Source organism: Strix uralensis, chromosome 10 (assembly GCF_047716275.1).
Source record: "Strix uralensis isolate ZFMK-TIS-50842 chromosome 10, bStrUra1, whole genome shotgun sequence".
Taxonomy (NCBI): domain Eukaryota; kingdom Metazoa; phylum Chordata; class Aves; order Strigiformes; family Strigidae; genus Strix; species Strix uralensis.
In genome coordinates, this window is record NC_133981.1 from 2,987,840 (window position 1) to 3,005,471 (window position 17,632).

The 17,632-nt window shown below is 42.2% G+C and overlaps 1 protein-coding gene across 10 annotated transcripts in view; it reads left to right on the top strand.

Annotated features, from left to right (window-relative positions):
- The window catches only part of SLC6A6 (solute carrier family 6 member 6), a 118,075-nt gene that overhangs the window by 93,193 nt on the left and 7,250 nt on the right, over positions 1-17,632 (top strand). For all 10 annotated transcript variants that reach the window (XM_074878881.1, XM_074878890.1, XM_074878888.1 and 7 more), the window contains 8 exons: positions 3,147-3,281; positions 5,204-5,307; positions 5,421-5,545; positions 10,328-10,440; positions 13,112-13,249; positions 14,303-14,405; positions 15,343-15,443; positions 16,132-16,302. In XM_074878881.1, the coding sequence (XP_074734982.1) occupies positions 3,147-3,281; positions 5,204-5,307; positions 5,421-5,545; positions 10,328-10,440; positions 13,112-13,249; positions 14,303-14,405; positions 15,343-15,443; positions 16,132-16,302 (990 nt within the window). The remainder of the gene's footprint in view (positions 1-3,146; positions 3,282-5,203; positions 5,308-5,420; positions 5,546-10,327; positions 10,441-13,111; positions 13,250-14,302; positions 14,406-15,342; positions 15,444-16,131; positions 16,303-17,632) is intronic.

Below are 17,632 nucleotides of genomic sequence, written 5' to 3' on the forward strand. Positions count from 1 at the left end.
GTTTGAGTACCACTTTGCCTCTCAGAGGATGAGCGTCCCACTGATGCGTGTCATGGGCGTGGCAGGTCTTAGGCTTGTGATGTGTGGTGCTCTCTGCTCCCTGTCTGTGCTCTCACACCAGCCGAGTTCATTCTCAGTGCAGCGGGGTGGATGTTAACATAGTTGTGGTAGGGATGTTTTAAGTCAGTGGGAACTGGTGGATGCATAGCATTTTTGAAATGCCGTTCACTTACAGAAGAGCTCTGTGTAGACACAGAAGACTAAACTTAGGTACTCATTTAGAAGCACTCTCCTTAACAGAGATCCTGGATAGTTTGTGGTTTTAGTCTCATCGTGTGCTCTTCAGAATCATGTTTTTCTCTAAAGGATAACAATTAAATCATTCCCGAACCTCACCCTACTCCCGTGCAAGAAGCAAATTACAGCAAATCTTGGCCAATCACTTAACAACGTGAAGCATGATATTGTTGCCCCTTGCATACAGTAGTGTTTTTAAACCTATTTTCATGAGAAAAGGCTTTTGAAGCCATTGCATATGTGTGGCTCTTAGCTGTTGGTTGAGGCAGCGTTTCAGGTAAGTCTAACAGAGGTAGAGAGATCTCAAGATAGTAAGTTCCCACACGTTTCTTGTCAGCTAGGTGGAGGGAGCAACCTCATTAGTGTCCCACCTGATTAAAAAACCACAGCATGAACCCATCTTTTATCAGCCCTCAGAGAAGTCAGGATGAGTGAGCAATTGCAAATGCCTCAACTGCAGAAAAAGCATCATTTAGCAGTTTTACCTTGTTACACACTGCAGAATCAACCAGGAGACAAAACTCCGTAGGAAACCAGACCTCATTAGTTCCACTGTTGACTAAACTACTTGCTTTACTGTCGTTTCTGTCTTGCTTTCTGTGATTTTTATCATGGAGCCTCATTAAAATCATGCTGGTGCCTTACCCTGGCTTCTGGCCAGCTTTGCCCCAAAGAACAGCTTCCACACCTCTAAAGTATACCTTGACAAAAATGTTTGCTTCTCAGTTCCCTCTGATTGATGTGACCCAATGAGGTGATTGTGTAAGCTTTATAGTAAAGGTGAACACAGTAAATCTCCCGCGGTAGCCAAGTGGAAGCGCACATTTCTGCAGTACCTTTGGCAAGCCTGGTTTCTGCTCAGTTCAGGTTACGGTAGCACCGAGAGATTATTCCGAGCTCCCAATGGTACATTATTTCAAGCCCATGTGAAGGTAACAGATTGAAAACAGGTCTGTTAAAATCAGTTATCTAAAACCTTGTGTTTTCTGGAAATCCAGCAAGATGGCCTCATGTCTAAGACAAGACGGTTAGTAGGAATTTGCAGCCTCCTCTCTGCAGCGTCTGAACTCATGCGGGTGTAGAGCCAGAGCCCATCAAAACCACTGGAAAGTCTCCGGTTGACTCCATTAACTTTGGGGTCAAACAAAAGTAAACTGTAAACTCTAATGGAGGACTTGAATTATTTGAGAAGTCTAGTTTACTTTAGTAGATGGTTGTTTATAGCACTTCCCTGCTTTCCAGCGTGTTAATGGCTCTTTGGAGAGTGGAAAAAAAAAAAAACACCACATCGTTTTTAAATCTCATAGTAGCATTTTGGACAAATAAACGTGAAATCATGAGAAAAAATAATAGTTGTGCTTATGCTTTGGATAATGTGCTTGACCTTAAAAATGCCTCCAGTGTTACGAGAGAATCTTTACCTGCAGCACAAAGTCCACTTTCTGAGTGTCGTTTATTCAGTTCCTGCAAATACACCAAGGCATATATTTTTTTTGGTAAGAAAACTTCCATTTTTCATAGGCCTGGCTTATATTAAAAAAATAAGAAATCACAGAAATCCCCCTTTTATCCTTCTGGTTTTGGTGAAACTGGGCTAATGTGTAGTATATATTATTTGTCAGTGGAAAATAGAGAGATAATTCAAGGAGAGAATTAAAAAGGACATGTATGAAAAGATTTCCTTTCATTTTATGAAATCAGTCCAGCTCTGTGAATTATTATGGCAATGCAGGCTTTGAGTTCTAGTCATTATTCTCAGAGGACACACTTAAGAAGAAAAATGGTGCATCCCGCGAGCTTTGCTGTAGTTAAACAAATTCTGGAAAACAAAAATACATTTTAACTCATGGCAGCAAACTGTAATTACCTGGGGGAATCATCTGACTCCATGAAAAATGCCCTTTCTTGGACAGTAGTGATTCTTGACTGTAACACAGTGGTTATATAAAAAATGAGAGAAAGCACAGATGAGCAAAGAAAACAAAATATTAGAGGTCAAAAAGTGTGGGTCTAAAGATAGAACTGTCAAATGCAAGCTCAATTAACCCTCGCACTGGAGATTAAAGCAAAGGGCTCTTTCATCAAATGAATGAGAAGATAACAAGAAGAGAAACAGGCTGTTATTCAAAGGGAGTGGGAATAGAGGTTAAAGATAATGAAGACATATTCTCAAACTGGATGAATAGAGCCTTAGTTTCCAATAATGATGTTGCTGAATAGGCAGCAAGGGCACGAATGAAGTTATGGGACTGGAAATTACCACTGTTGAGGCTGATGCCAACCTGAAGGGCTTCATGCATTTGAGGTGATGGGAAGGGGAGACACAGGAGCACGGACCAAATTATCTTCATCTCTGAAAGAAGTGCCTTGTGAAATTGCCTGGAGAAGCAGTAGTGAGGCTGCACAGCAAGATCAGAGGTAGCAGAGAGCTTGCAAAACAGTTTGCAAAATAAAGAATGAGGTAATGCTTCAGGTGCCCTCAGTGAGGAAATCTCTTCTGCTTCCCTGTCAGAGGTGCACTTGTCATGTGAGGAGGACAAACAGGGCAAAGGCAGAATTTCTAATGAAAGTCATGAGTTACGTAAAATCCTGCATGTTCTCTGCCTGAGTGACATGGCCACTGTCTCTGGGGTTCTGGAGGCATTAATGAACCTGCATTGCCTCTAGGCCTAAAGCAGTAAGGTGGTAAAGACCATTAAACTAAAAGTAGACACAGAAACTCGGATCCGGTCCTTGTTAGGTATGAGGGGGCTTTGAATTACCACTGTTACATCTCTCTTGATTCTGGAGGTGTAGCATTGACTGACACAGATTAAACATACTTTTTTTTTTTTTTTTTTTATTGCCAGGTAGTGTACATCACTGCCACGTTCCCATTCATCATGCTCCTTGTTCTGCTCATTCGTGGTGTGACCCTGCCTGGAGCTGCAGAAGGCATCAAGTTTTATCTTTATCCTGATATCTCACGGTTAGCTGACCCACAGGTACAGAACCAGGAGTGGGGAGCAGGATGATTTCCTATGCAAAGGGGGATGGTGGAGGGTGATGGTGGTGATATAATGGCAATAGATTTTTTCCCATGGTCTTTAGAGGTCCAAATATAGCATGAACATTAACGCTGGGTTATATTTTCCAGAGATCTGCTTGAGAAGGTCACTGTTACATGTGTTAATGCATCTTTCCATGTGTATGTATGTGTGTGTATGCGTGTGTATTTTTTTTGTGTCAAAGGACTCTGAGGCTGTAGACTCTGTCCCGTTATACAATCTCAGCTTTCTTGTTGGTAAGGTAAGGGAGATGCATTTTTTTAATGAGGATAGTCTTTAGTTTCAAAGGAGAGACTCGTGAGCTTCACAGATGGAACAACAAGCGACAACTGTGAGTACCAGTGTCACTAAGCTCCCACTGCTCAGTAGGAGGAGACTGGGAAAGAAGTGAATGAAATAATAGAATGAAAACCATGCGAAAGTGGAGAAAAATGCTTTCTGAGGCACAGGAACTACTGTTCACTTAGCCCTGGTTAGTGGAGCTAGGCTTACTCTTTCTGTATAGGCTGTGATTAGATAAAGATTAGATTTCTGTCTGTGCTCACAGAGTGCAAATATGTGACACTTGAGCAGGCCAACATCATTTCAGCCAATAATGATCATGTGAGAAACGCAAAAGAAATGTGATACCCCCCCAAAAAAAAGAAAACAGGGATCTTTGAAAATAACAAAATGTTGGTCGCAGTGAGAGGGAAGAATGTCTGTCTTTGCTATTTCCTTCTAATGAGTATTTGGTTAAAATAAAACTCCAATGATAGCTGAATAGCTGAAGTAGGAAAAGTATAATTGAAAGCAATATTGTGGAAATTTGGTTCATTCTCTGGTCTTGCCCTCTTTGTACAAGACATTCTCTTCACAGGAGACATTATATTTTATGAATGAATCTTGTTTTATGGAACTCTATCATTTTTATGATCTACTATTAGCCCTAAGCCCAGAGCATCAGCCAGTAATGTAGAAGAGGTTCATGTGAGCTGGCAGGCCCCCTCCCACGGTCTAGCAAAAGCAGCATCTCCAAGGAGACACCAGTCAGCAAGGTGCTGGGAAGTGATGGTGGGAGGGAGGAGGTAATGGTCTACAGTCTTAATTCTCACTTACTCAAACTCCTTGGTGGTTTCTACTGGTGTTAGCAGGCTTGCATTAGCATCAAGAAGCAAACAGATGGGATTCAATGGATGCATTTTGATAGCTTGCTATGTATTTACTGAGAAGTTGATAATGTACTGTTATTTCACTCTGTATATGTTTTTTTTAATGTAATCAGGAGAAAGAACCATGTGACCAAGATCAGATACATATCTTACAAAGTGCATTGTATTTTGCTTGTTTTCCCCCTACCCCTATGGCTTTTTATCTTGCATTTGAACAGATACAAAAACAACCAGAAAGCTAGAAAAATAAACAAACCAAATACATAAACCTGTTTCTCAAGCTTTTCACATCCTCAGTTTAGTGACTGTCAGCTGATTCCAACTGAAATGAATTACAACAGAAATGAGCAATGTCATAAATACTTCTGCATTTCCTATTGCACTGAAACACATTTATCGTTGCACCAACAGGAAGCATCAGCTGAATGACTAAGAAACTAGAAATACTGAGCATCTCTGGGGAGGGGATAGAGGAGCTGTTGAAGAGATGATGTTCTTGTAGGCTCTGACACTAACAATTTTCTTTTCCCTGTAAAAGCCAAACTTGCAAATGTGGTGTTCTCTTTCCCTCCTTCCCTGATCCTTTAGCTATCACCCTCAATGGAAGCAATTATTTTGTTGATTTTGCGTAGTTTGAACTGTGTGTTTGCATTGAGTGTTGCAATGCAATGATGCCGTTAATAACAGTTTTTCCATCTTTCCCTTTAGGTCTGGATAGATGCAGGGACACAAATCTTCTTCTCATATGCAATCTGCTTAGGAGCAATGACTTCCCTGGGGAGCTACAACAAGTACAAATACAACTGCTATAGGCAAGTTTCCATCCAAGGGGGTTTAGTGTTTTAGCTAAATGATGTAAATAAAGTAGGGACAATGGGTTAATTTTTTTTTAATTAACTTGCTCCATGACATATGTGTGACTTAGGGACTGTTTGCTGCTGGGATGCCTGAACAGTGGTACCAGTTTTGTGTCTGGCTTCGCAATTTTTTCCGTCCTGGGCTTCATGGCACAAGAGCAAGGGGTGAACATTGCTGATGTGGCAGAGTCAGGTACGATGGTGTTGGTGGCAGTGGTGGTGGGCACTGCCGCCTAGCGTGTGAGCAAAGTTCTGCAGACTCAATCAGCTAACATCTAAGCAATAAAAACAGAACAAGATTTCCCATAATCTCCAGAAAAATAAGTGCACTGTTGATTTGGGCTTTCATCTAGAGCAGTGAGGGTTAGCTGGGGTTGTATTGTTTACTCTGTCTTGATTAACAGGGCAGCGACCACATTTCCTAGAGTGTGCTAATCCATTTGCGTTGAGGTTAGAGTTAAGATAACCACACCGTTATCCAGGGTCCAGAATGCCATTGATTCAAGAATTTATTCCATCCTTCTTTTCAGACTACCTTTATTTTCATCCAAATGCAAATAGCCAGTGCTTATGTATTTTTCGTAGCTCAGTTTTGCTTGCTCGCAGCACAGCACTGCAGTGGGGCTGTTACCTTGGCCTTTTGAAGGGATATACCCGCGTATATTCCCACATCTCACTGAAAGGCAAGAGAAGTTGGAGAACTCCCATCTCCTGGGTTCTGTGGCCCGTTTCATCCACAGGAACTCTAGTTGTTGCAGTCCTGCCTTTGTCCTTTGTAGCTTCAGGGTGAGGTTGACAGAACTGTGAGAAGTCCATTTTAAAACTGGATGTACACTTAGGTTCCTCCCTTATTTCAGAATTGTTCTTCCCATTAACCTCCAGCTGCACACATGCAGCTGAAGAAGGCTAAATCCTCATAGCATGTGAACGTATCTCAGACAAAGCAGATGACTTTTTTTCCTCTGTGTATGTCTTGTCCGTGAGGGCAGGTGTAACCATGTGTTTTCACATAGAACAGACAGATTAGATGGGAATTACCATTCAAAAATAATGAGTCAGGCCTCGACAGCCATGAGGCTTAAGGCTAATCAGATTCAATTAATAACAGTGTCACCCAAGTGCACTTTTGGCGTTTCTTTCTGATTTTTTTGAGCAATTTTAATTCACCTGCATAGTATTTGAAAGCTTTCCTCTGCAAATATGCTATTAAAAAGAAAAAGTCAATATATCTTCTAATCACATGGCTCTGGGAGTTAAGTCTTTAAGAAAAATACCTCACTTCACGAGGGCTAATGAAAAACTAATGACATTGGTGGCACTACTGGATTCTTCGGTGGCTGCAATTGGCATATCTCTTGCAAGTGCAATTAGTTAACGGTCTTGGACATAATGCTTATTTTGATTGGAGGTTGATTGCTTTGTTTGAAAACAAGAAGCAAGGGAATAATCCTATTGAATGAATCATAAATAGCCCCATTTTTTTTTTGCTTTGTAGGTGGATCAATTCCAAGAGTAGCATTGTTAAAAGTATTTCCACATTAGGTTTTTATCTGGTCAATATTTATTCTACTTTTTGTTATTAAATCTCTGATAAACAAGCAGCTATATTCCTGTTGCTTGACATTTTTAGAATTAATTCTGTAGTAACACTGGATTGTTAAATAATGTTTACATACAAATTAACTAACACACTTAGTGTTTACGTAGCATTTTTTCAACAGCTCAAAAACCATTTTTTTAAAGGAGGGATTTTATAGCTTACAGGGACAACAAAGGCACTGATTAGCTTCCAAACTTGGCTTTCAGCTTCTTGCATATTTTGCTGTTGATTCCTTCAGGTTTTCTGCTTTACATAAATGACTTTAAATAAAGTCAGCCCTAGTAACTAATGGCCAGAGATTGCAACCATCTGACTGTTCAGTGGGTTGTGCATCATCACTGGCTGGTCTTCACCTAAATCTGAAAGGACATTTTTACATGACAGTAAACATTACCAAAATTGTCCAAACCACTTCCCATGGGTTTACGTGCTGCCTTTCTCAGCAGAGATCTAGTGCAGAACCACTGGAGACCACTCTTGGTCCCCGTGGGACGAGCACCCAGGGCCCACGTGGGGCCGTGGGGGAGGCTCTCGCTGCTGCTGCTGCCCTGCTGCTGACTTCTCAGCACAGAGACATTCAGCAGGCGCTCAGGCCTCTTTTTTCGGCCTTGCCTTTTTAAGTTTCTTATGACACAAGGTCAGAACTGCTCCCCTGGGTCAGGAAAAAGGTGAGCAGAGGCGCTGCCGCTTGGCCGTAGCACCAGGGAGAGGACGTTGTCCACGGGGCCAAGACCTCCTGCTCCCCCGCGTCTCCGCCCAGCAAGTGAAATCCCTCCTGCCCTGTGCGTGACACCATTTGTTTCCTTGTTTGCCTTTCTGCAAGCCAGGGGAACATTGACAAATCTGCTGACAGCAGAATCTCATGGCCACATTTTTTTACCTGTGCCAAATTCAGCTTTGGTGCAATGTTCCTGGGACACCCTCATCAGTGAGGGATGGCTCCCACTTAAAGCACTGGTCATTGCTGCCAACTTTCATTGGCTTAAATTTACACCACAGTACATTAGACCCCTTTGACTTCCCAGTGAAAGGAGATTTTTAATAAATAGCACTTGAATTTTTTTTCAGAAATACTTTTAAAGGGAGAGAGGAAAGCAGTGGAGGCTCAAGAACACCATAGTGAGTCCTGTCTAATCTGCTGTGTCTCTGGCTGGAAGAAATACATTACTGCCTGTGCAATTTGTGGCAGCGTTAAAACAGCATAAGATCTGCCTTTTTTAAAACTCCAGTTGCAAACAAATTCAGATTATGCAGGCCTGACTATAGTGCCTTGGTCTCCGTAATGCCTGCCTGGTCTCTGCCTCCGCAGCGCTCTGCTCCCGGGGCGCATCTCCAGCCGTGCCGTGGCACTTCGCCAGCAAACGGCCAGCGAGTGGGCTGGGATTGTGGCGGTCCTAATTAGCTCTTAATAGCAGCCACAAGTGCTTCACTTCTACAAAACACCCTTCAGAGCAACAGTTTCAAATTAAATATGATTTTTGATTATTGAAATTCAGTCGAGGGGATGCTAGGAACATTTTCTTTCACATGGACTTTTCTCTTTATATTTCAACACTTAGTTTCAAAGGAAGATCAAAGCTAGCACAGGGCTTAGGGCACTTGGTAGTAGATGGTATCACAGTGCAAGGACAGTTTCACTGGCCAAAGCATACAGAATTGCAGCAAGTTTTGAGGAGAGCAGTTTTACATCTGTCTCATCAATTGCACAGATCAGCTGCAAATGCCATCTGGTAGCAGTTCTCCCTCAGGGACAATCTACTGTATCCACTGAATTAGGGGGAAAAAAAGCAAAGCCCCCCCAAAATTTGAGACATTCACCAATTTTTTGGTATCTTCTGTCATATAAAATCTTAGTTGTGTTTCATTTTAAATAAAATTAGTTGCTCGATTGTTGGCTAATTTGTATTTATTTCTCTTCAAATATTTTCAGTGACTTAAAGTTTTCTTTAGTTTGAAAAAAGTCATATTTTTTTTGCCTCTTTCTCTTGCTTCTTTTTCCATCTTTCTTGTTGGAAAGGAAAAGTGGGAGGTAGGAAGAGCAGCGTTAGAGATTTTTTATGTACAGATCAGAGATGAGATTTCTGTCCCCGCACTGCAGCAGTTTAAAAAAATTCCTTTTCACATTGAAAATTACTTGAATCCACTTTAAAATACTGGAAAATGCCAGTTTTCAAGGCTCCTTAAACCAAATAAACAGACAAGCCAGGCATTCCTGGGTTTAATCTGAATTTAAATCTGCCCTCAGAATTTTTTTATCAGCTTCACCAAATTTCTACGGCCTCTTTGACAGCCTGCCATAAATGCTGGCTTCCCAGTGTTCCTGTCTCCCACTTGGAGAGGGCTCTTTCTCTCTACAAAAGCTCTCCTAAGCGATAGCTGATAGCGCCTGGCTCCGGGTGAGAGCGCCTTTGGAGATCAGCAAGCAAGGGCCCTGCCCGTGTGTTCGGGTTGTGGGGGTGAGTGAGATGCCGTCTGCTTCACAGCGCAGACGAGCCCCAGTCTAGTGATGAGCACTCGCACACAAGGCTTTGTTTTCCAGAGCAGAGAAGCCAGGCACTTATTCCCAGCCCTGCTGGTGCTCCCAGACTGTTGCATCCGTTCTGCAGTTGGGGCTGATGTTGGTCATCTTCAGCGTTACCATGGCAGGTCTGCGTAGGCTGGCCAGATAGGGGCAGATGATGTGACAGCATGGGGAAGGGATTTTACACAGAATGATTTTTACACACCAGCAGTTCCTAACAGCAGGAGGCATTTTTTTCAGGGACCACAGCTGATATAACTAGGAGTAGCCTGATCACTTCAGTGCAGCTGTGAGGGTTTGCAGAAGCGAAGGAGCAGACTCCTGGAGTGCAAACCCTGCTCTAGAAAAGCCATGCTGGGTTTGGAGATTTCATACAGAGGGAAACAGTGGTTGCGTTAGCGAAGATCCCAGGGAATGTTTGGAGCAGAGTCCCCTTCCCTGCATGCAAAAGAGTTTCATCGTCATCATCTTCATCGTGACCGTGTGGGCTAGCAGTGGGATTCTGCCATTCCCCTGGGTCACCCCTTCTACCCCTGCCCCCAATACTGTCCTGCATCCAAGCGAGCAGGTGTAGGACACCTCCATTATTGGCATGTTTGAGACAGATGTTAAAACTGGTGATCTGTTAGCAATGGCCTCGGGGGTTTGCCTGTGGTTTCTGCTGTAGTCATGCGTGCTTCGATTTCAGATAAAAGAGCCAAACTGTTTCACTTCTGGTATTTCCAGCCGCGTTTGGATTTATCTGAACGGAACCAGGCATTCCTGCATTTGAGTGTGGCTACCTTTACCAAAGAGCTGGTACTTACTATTTCTTCTCCCTTCCCTTCCCCCTTTCCTATTTTCTTTTTCTCTAGGTCCAGGCCTGGCCTTCATTGCCTACCCAAAAGCTGTGTCCATGATGCCACTGCCCACCTTTTGGGCAATCCTTTTTTTTATTATGCTTCTGTTGCTTGGACTGGATAGCCAGGTTAGTACAATGGGTAAGAGATATGTGGCTTATTGCCTTGGTGCTGCTGACAGAAAAGCTGGGTTTACAGTCATGAGTTCAGAAGAGGAGACCTCTGATGCTGCTTAGGAGGAATTCAGCTGGATTGCTTTTTAGTGTAGGGGCTGCATTTGATGAATCTATGACTGTCAATTCATAGTATGATGTGGCTCAATAAGTCTTTGTTATCAGGAGTAAATGGAGTGCACAAGACTAGGGCAGTACTCCCTAACCTAAATAGCAGTGCCAGTCTGGCCTCAAAATACCACTATTTTGGTCATAGTGCAGTATTTTCCTACTCTGGAGAAAAGCTTAATCATTTTAAAACATAAAATGCTACAGAAGTTTGTTCCACAGAGTACTTTGTGATCATCTGCAGTGTGTAGATACATTAAAACACTTTGTAAGAATTAATAACAACTAGGAATACAGGCTTTGATAGTTGCCAAGTGCCGAAAAAGAAAAGGGAAGCCATCATGAGGCACAAAAAGCACAAAATGTTTTGTGCAGTATAGCCAGGGTGGCTTCACGAACAGAAGACAAAGGCGCAGCCTTTTTCAGTGGCCTTAGGCTCAGAGCTGCTGAGCAATGTGGGATCCTGCTGACTTTCACATCACCAGCGCACATTCAGTACCTCCAAATGGGCAAGAAAGCATCTCGGGTTTCAGCTGTACTAATTATATAGCACATGCTGCTATTAATTAGTGAGCATAAAAAAATCTAAAAGTTCAGTCCAAGAAGTTAGGTTATTTTTCCCAGTGGTTGCTTATAGGAATGTTGGACTAAATACCTCAAAAGAACCTGTAAATCATTTCTAGGTAGTCCATTTACGAGGAAACATGGGTGACCAGGGATTATGCAGTAACTACACATTCAAAATTGCCAAAGTTTTCAGGGCAACAGGCAGCCTTCTGCACTCAAATGGAAAGTCAGATTATAAAAACCCAATTGGTAAGGGTGGAATGTTCATTTAGGCTAAATGCTCTCTCATATGAGGAGAGATCCGTAAATGGATTTTTACCCAGTTGTGTACTTAATCTTATACATTTTTTATATTTCATTTGCCCTAAATTGCTCTTTACGGCTTAATCTTTGAACTCTAGTGAGCTACTTTCAGTCGTTCCAAAGTAAATGTAAAAGTGCCCAATGCCGTGGTTCAGCAACCCTGTGCTTATGCAAATTGGAAGCTGTCTAGTAATTTTAAAATGCTGCGTAGAATGATTAAAACTAATTGGAGCGCTTAATTTCTCTCTTCCACCCCTCTGGTTTTTTGGAGTGCAGTCAAGCAAGTTTCTGGAATGCCGGAGCAGTTTAAGATCAAATCAGCCCAAAGGAAAGGGTTGCATTTAAAAAGAAAACCAGTTTTACAGAAGTCAAAGTAGCAAGACAGGAGGCAACAAAATCTGGTGGAGTGTTTGCAGGATGGTCTGTGTTTCCAAAATGGAGCTTCAGCTCGTGGCCAAAGAGGGTAGAGTTGTTACAGGGCACTTCTGGGCACTGTAAGAGCTGTATAGATACTGGGTAGGAAAAGGTAGCTTTTCCTGAAATAATGTTCCCCTTGATAACTCATTAGTTATAAGATGATCTATCCACTTAGAGCGAAGATCGTTTCTACAGAGGCAGCCTTGGTTCTCCGTGGTATCCTCATGTCTTCATTGAACTTGGTGCTTTCGTACCTTGCCAGGCTGAAAGTACAGATCAGCTGAATGATCCCTTCTTCAGATTTGTCTGGGGGGAGTTCCGAAGTCACTTCTCTCCATGGGTGAAGTGCATCTGGTTTTTGATTAACTTTAAACTTTTATTGAAACCCAGTTTGGGTGATTTGGTTAACTTAAGTTACACATCTCAGATGTAGTTTTCCAATGGCAAGTAAGTACAAATATAGTTATCATGAAGCTAGATAAAGTAAGATTTTTAGCTCATCTATTCAGAGCTTCATTTTTGATTTACATGTGCAAATAGTTTACCAAATCTTTGTATGAGGACTCTATGAACCATTATTGCTGCAGAGGTACCCCAGAGCCTCAGTCAGAGGTGCTCTGCTCACAGGTTCAGAAAAGACAAGTTCAGTCAAGAAGAGCTGCTATTTCACATCAAAGTCTGCTTTCCCTTGGCTGGATTTTCACTAGCAAACCCGAGAGTAGAATTATAGCCAATTGTGGAATTAACCTAACTAGTACCTGTGAGGTTTTCTGGCACATCAAAAAAAAGGCTGGGAGGTACTCTCCTAGATCTCCTAGCTTAGGCTTTTTTGAGTGTTTTCTCTCTGTCTCTTTTCTAGCACACATCTTGTATTCATCTGGAACAGCTACAACATAAAAGCCACATAAGTGCCTTTGTGTCATCAAATTAACTTCCTTTATCCTTGTGGCTTGCATTTACAGAGCCCCTTTGGTAGTTCGTAAAGCTGCTAGGAAATGAACAGCAATTCTGAAAGCTTGTTCCGACGTGACTACTACCCCCACGCTTCAACCTCTGGGTTACAAAGGAATGGCTTCTGATTTATTTATTCAGAGCAGCTTTTTGCCACAGAGTACAGTTAGGGTGTTGCTGTGGAGCATTTGTTCAGGTATGGCTCGCACGTATGAGCCTGGATTAAATATGGTGGATAATTTTCAAGTCACGTTTTTCTGTTGTTGTTTTTCCCCTTTAGTTTGTTGAAGTTGAAGGACAGATCACGTCATTAGTTGATCTGCACCCATCCTTCCTAAGGAAGGGTTACCGACGGGAAATCTTCATCGCTATAGTATGTTTCCTTAGCTATCTTCTGGGACTAACTATGGTGACTGAGGTAAGTAGCACCAGTGCTAGAAATTGCCTTCTTTTTTAGACAGTTTTCAGACCAATTTTAGCTATGAATGAGACTGCATGGAATTAGCCACTCAGAGGAGAAGTGCTCTTTAGATCTACAGAGAATGTTTCATCCCTAGATCTGAAAGCATTTTGAAAGGGAGCTATATATTCCCCCCTTTTGAGTTAGAGGAACAGAGACATGAAATCTCATTAAATTCAATTTGATCTCCGGTACTAATCAACATGAGCATGAATATTAACATCTGGCTCTAAATGATAAAACACATTGGGAACCTTCCGCAGAGCAGATTAAGAATCCATCCAGTGCATGCAGGGAAAGAGATTTTTATCTTAGTTACACAGATTTGAATCAATTAAATACCACTGGATTTATTCTAGTATAAACAAGACGGGAATGTGTTCCAGTGACTGCACTGTGATATTTATCTCCAAAATAAAATCCAAGCCAGATTTTAAAAACAACTGGAAGAGCACAACTGTGGGATTTAAAATAGCACCTGTAACAGAGGCGCCTAACAAACACAGCTTTTCAAGTAAAAGTGCAGGTATATACAGTTCACTGTATTGAGAGCAAAGAGTCTAACAGCATAGTATAAATAGAAAGAAAAAAATGAACTATTCTCATGAAAAAAGTCCTTCCACTCAATAAGTGAATATCCTTCTGATAAACTGATTTCCATTTTTAGTATTTGGGAGATGTTAATGTTAGGTAACCTATTATGTCTTTACATCGTTTATTTCTATAAATGCCCATCCTAAAATACTATTAAGAAGGAAAGATTTAAGTGTCTCAGTAGATTATACGAAGTGGCTTAATTTTGTTTAATCATTGTCTTTTTTGGAATCCTTCCTATAGTAAACATGTATTCCCTGGGGAAGGTGATGCAAATATTTACCTTACCTACTTGGTTGATATTTCTTCTCGTTAGCAGCAATCATTAAAATACGTTGGTAGATGCTACTGGGAGCTGGGCCTGAAGTATTGTTTTTTTCCTTTTGGATCCTAATCCCTCGTGTCTCTCTTTTACAGGGTGGCATGTATGTTTTTCAACTCTTTGACTACTATGCAGCTAGTGGTGTATGCCTTTTGTGGGTTGCATTCTTTGAATGTATTGCTGTAGCCTGGGTTTATGGTAAGTGAGAATCCTTTCATCTGATACCTTTTGATGAGTCAGTGACAATTTTGCTAGCCAAACATTTAATCATCAGCCACCCCAGAATCTTCTTCCCAGCAACAGACACATACCATTAATCTAAATTTGCACTGACATCTTGGAGACAAATTTGCATCTGGGATGAAGCCAGCCTCCAGTGTTTTTCCACACAAAAAAAGTATTTTTCCATTGCTAATTAATAAAAGCACAATTAAGCATTTACATGTGTTAAGTTTAGAGAAGAGGGTTGAAAGTTTGGCCAGCCATGAAAATTCCTGTTTGTCTCAGAGAATTTCCTTTCAGAGCTGCAATGTCCGCAAGGGGCAAGACAACCAAATAAAAAATACAAAAAGAAAGCTGGCAGAAAAGTATATTCTGTCCTGTTACTTTTAGGCGATGCTGAGTACCAAGGTCTGACAGTAGCAGCCTCTGTAGCTGCCTGAGATGGCAGCTGAGGAACAATCAGAAGATGTTTGCTGCTTAGGATGGGTTGTTTCCCTGGTTCTTCATGTACTCCATCTCCTTAGAAAAGCAGAATAGACAAAGCCTCCATTCCACATCAGTCAGATTTCTGTAGAAGCAGGATGTACCATTTGCTGTCATGTCCTTCCCATGGTGATCCCTGTGGCAAGTTCAGTGAGAGTCTGGGGAGAGGAGTGGGTGCGTGACGGGGGCAGGAGGGATCAGCATTGCATCCCGCATCCAAATAATGAGGGGGGTGTAGGAAGAGAGTCCCCCAACCTTTGACCTTCTCAGGGAGAAAATCAGCTTAAACTTCACAGCCATAGGAAGCGTTTGAACAATACATCTGACACCCTCATCTTCGCTTTAAATACCCCTTGGAGGGGCTAGGGGAGCAGCTGTAATCCTGCAGTGCTTACATGGCTTTTATACGCTCGATTCTGATCCGTCACAGGCGCTGATAATATTTATGATGCCATTGAGGATATGATTGGATACAGACCTGGTCCCTGGATGAAATGGAGCTGGATTGTGATCACACCAGTTCTTTGCGTGGTGAGTACTGACCCATGCTCTTTCAAGTCTTCCACGTGGCAGCTCTGAGCCACCTCTTACTGCTTCTCTTTGAGTGAAGGCTGTTGCATTCAGAGACCAATTTGCAAAGAGATGCTGGAGGCTTGAACATACCCCTCACATTCTCAGATGTTAGCTGTTAACATGACAGCTCTCTACTGTGCCCGCGCAAATTGCAGTTGACTGCATTTGAGTGGATTTTTCTTAGGATTGGCAAAATATTACATTCGTGACACAGAAAACTCACTCTCCAAGAGCTCTCCTTACTTTAAGTAATAGGACTACTAGGCCATTTTAACAAAAAGACGTGAGCAATCTGAGGCAGGCACTCAGCTTGAAGTATGTAATTTGCTGCGAAGAACATCCCAATAACCTCCTTGCAGTGTATAGCAAATATTTGAGCCCTGAAAAAGAACAGGCAGAGTATTACAGCTGTTCAGCACCATTGCTTAAGACCCTATTGCAAAGCAGCAGTTCACCTATAAGCAAATGCAGATGCTCTTTCAATAATTTAAATGGAAGAATAATTCCCCCACTGGTTTAAAATACCTACGGTATCCATCAGCTCTGCCTTTCACTGCCTGTCTTCCTTAGAGCCAGTGGTAGCACCATAGCCTTACTGCTTTCAGCATTTTTTGAGCCTCACTTTGTTTTCCTTTCTCATCCACAGGGGTGCTTTATCTTTTCTTTGGCCAAGTACAAACCACTGACCTACAACAAGGTCTACACATACCCAGACTGGGCAATTGGCCTGGGCTGGGTTCTTGCCCTTTCCTCCATGATCTGCATCCCTATGGTGATGGTCATCCGCATCATACAGTCAGATGGATCACTTATTGAGGTAAGAGCAACCGGTCGTCTAGAAGAGAAAGGGAGCTTTAACTTGCTGGTTTATACAAAATAAGCACAATACTTGGAAAACTGCCACCTTGTCCAGGTAGGGCAAAGTTGGGTGCCTCTCCTGCAGTGAATGCAAATAAGACTGTTAAAGATCACCTGTCCTTTGGGCAAACAGTCGAAACAGAACAAACACAAAGCCTTCTGTCCTCAGACAAACACCAGATGATTTCACTTGCATCCTACTTCTGCAGTTTCCAGCTTGGCAAATCATTGCCTTCACGTGCAGACAAGTGCTCAAGGACTGGAGTGCTTCCAAGTGCCAGAACTCTCTTCTGCAGCCCACAGGGACAAGGAAGCACCATCCTACAAATCACTGAGAAAACTAGAGAAAGACCTGGGTCAAACCCAGCTGTGTAAGAGCTCACTGAATTTCAGGGAAATTTGGATCCACCTGTGCATTGTTTGGCTCTCACACATGGCCTTCGCTCTGGGGGACTGAATAAAAGTCAAACCCTCCTGCCAGTGGACTTCACTTTTTAGCTTTTTGAATTTTTTTCTTACTCCTAATGAATCAAATCAAAACAATGGATCCAGATTGCCCTGAGCTTTGGAAAACTTTGGGTCGAATTCAGACTTGACAGTGCAGATTCTCTTGGGTGTGGATTTGCAGGTGATCTCTTGCCCTTTGCAGTTCAGCACAGGTTCCGCTGGTCTCTTTTTCTTCCAGTGGAAAGTTTTTAGAGACTGTGCAGTCATGAAACTTAGCAATTCTCTTCTAAGGTTTCAGGTTAGTTTTGGTTTTGCCTAATGAGATGGTCTTAAATGCAGCCCAGGGTATTCTTGGAGCAGAAAGTGGGACACTTTGGGTTAGGAAAAAAAAGAGAATAGAATCAAAAAAGAACATTTCCCAGAGAACAAACGCTTACATTTGTTTTCCTCCAAGTGTTAATGGTCTTTTTCAGCTGTGGCCAGAGCATTTTCATGAGTGTTTATTTTCCTGCCTACATTGTCACCATCTATTGAGAGACAAGTCTAAAAGTAGCCAAAACACTCCACAAAGACCATGTTAGGAAAGGAAAGAGAGTAAACACTGGTCAGATGCCATTTAGTTCTTCCTTTGTGTACTGAGATGTAGGAGAGAAGTTGCCACTTGGCAATGAACGGCTGGGCTAAAAGGCAGAGTTGTTTCTAAATGAGGAAGGAGAACGCACATAATTTGTGCAGCAGCTGCAGCACTGAAAGCCCGAAGTGCAGGATGCTGGATAACGCTGTGAATGCCCTCTCGTGTCTGGTTTGCCTGTCTCACATCAGGCTTTGCAGCTGAGCAAAAG